The 1310-nt window shown below is 49.8% G+C and overlaps 1 protein-coding gene across 1 annotated transcript in view; it reads left to right on the plus strand.

The window, feature by feature from the left end:
• Nucleotides 1–352: 352 nt before the first annotated feature.
• Nucleotides 353–1310, plus strand: part of Nob1 (NIN1/RPN12 binding protein 1 homolog) — a gene marked incomplete at its 5' end in the record, with an annotated part of 9705 nt that continues 8747 nt past the window's right edge. Inside the window, 1 exon segment of the mRNA XM_013503942.1 lies at nt 353–483. Within this exon segment, the coding sequence (XP_013359396.1) occupies nt 353–483 (131 nt within the window).

The following is a 1310-nucleotide window of genomic DNA, read 5'->3' on the forward strand; positions in this document are numbered from 1 at the left end:
AATCCAAGGACTGGAGGGCTGGGAGAAGGGAGCGATTGTTCTGATGTAGGACTGCTTCAGTGCAGAGCTCTGATCCAACTCAGATCCGGCAGCTGTGAGTGGCTCTCTGTCGGCAGAGTCTGCGCTTGCATCTGTACTTGATAGGGGCGCTGTAGTCAGCCTCACGGCAGTGCCTCTCGGGGGCAGGATGCAGATTCTCAGCAGTGAACAGGCAAGGTCAGAGGGATGGTGGACAGTGTTGCCGTTTTGATGGGGTGCTGACCTCTTAGTTTTCCTGATAATCTCACTGTGGCTCCCCAGGGCTCTGTTGGGCTTTTGGTCCTAACTAAAGTCGCAAATGCCTTGTTCACAGTGACTGAATTTTCAAAGAAAACCGGAGACTATCCCAGCCTCTCGGCCACGGATATCCAGGTGCTGGCACTCACGTACCAGTTGGAAGCAGAGTATGTTGGGGTGTCTCACCTAAAACGAGAACCAGAAAAGGTAAACCAGGAGGGTTGGAGGTTTGGCTTTTTTTAGGAGGGTTACACTGGGATTTGAATTCGGGACCTCATGCTTGCTAGGCAGGTGCTGCACCACTGAGCTAAATCTCAGGCCCCAGTTTGTTTGTTGTTTTTTAACAAACTTTATTGTGGCAACTCTTGGGTGTGTAAAATTTTTTAAAAATAGAACAGTACAGTATTGCAGCCCCAGAGTGCCCCTCACCCGCCCCCACAGCTGTCATCTCGGCTTGTTTTCCTTTGAAGTGAGCCGCAGCCCTACGTACTGTGAACTTGGACACTGTTATTTCACAGGTGGGGATTTCTGGCCTCTCTTCTTTTTTTTTTTTTTTTAATTTTTGGCCTTGTGGGGTCCAAACCCAGGGCCTTGCACAGACCAGAGGTGTATCTCTAAAGATCAGTACTCTGAGTGTGGTGGCACACACCTGTCGTCCCAGCACTTGGGAGACTGAGGCAAGAAGATCACCACATTTGAGGGCAGCCTGGGCTACATAGCGAGACCCTGTCTCAAAAAACTAAAAAAAATGTGGAAGATCAATACTTTAAAAATAATAATAATAACCTCAGGGCCACCTTTATTTTCGCCTTGTTTTGAGATAGGGTCTCAGGACTGGGGATATAGCTCAGTGGCATAAGTGCCTGCTTGGCAAGTTCAGGGTCCTGAGCTCGATCCCCAGTACCGGGGTGCAGGGGAGATAGGGTCTCACGGTGTGGTCCAGGATGGCTTTGAACTCACTATGTAGCCAGGCTGGCCTTGAACTCAAGATCATCCTGCCTCAGCCTCTCAAGTGCTAGTCATAGCCACCTGTT

Source organism: Chinchilla lanigera, unplaced genomic scaffold (genome assembly GCF_000276665.1).
Source record: "Chinchilla lanigera isolate Chin_1 unplaced genomic scaffold, ChiLan1.0 scaffold00083, whole genome shotgun sequence".
NCBI lineage: Eukaryota > Metazoa > Chordata > Mammalia > Rodentia > Chinchillidae > Chinchilla > Chinchilla lanigera.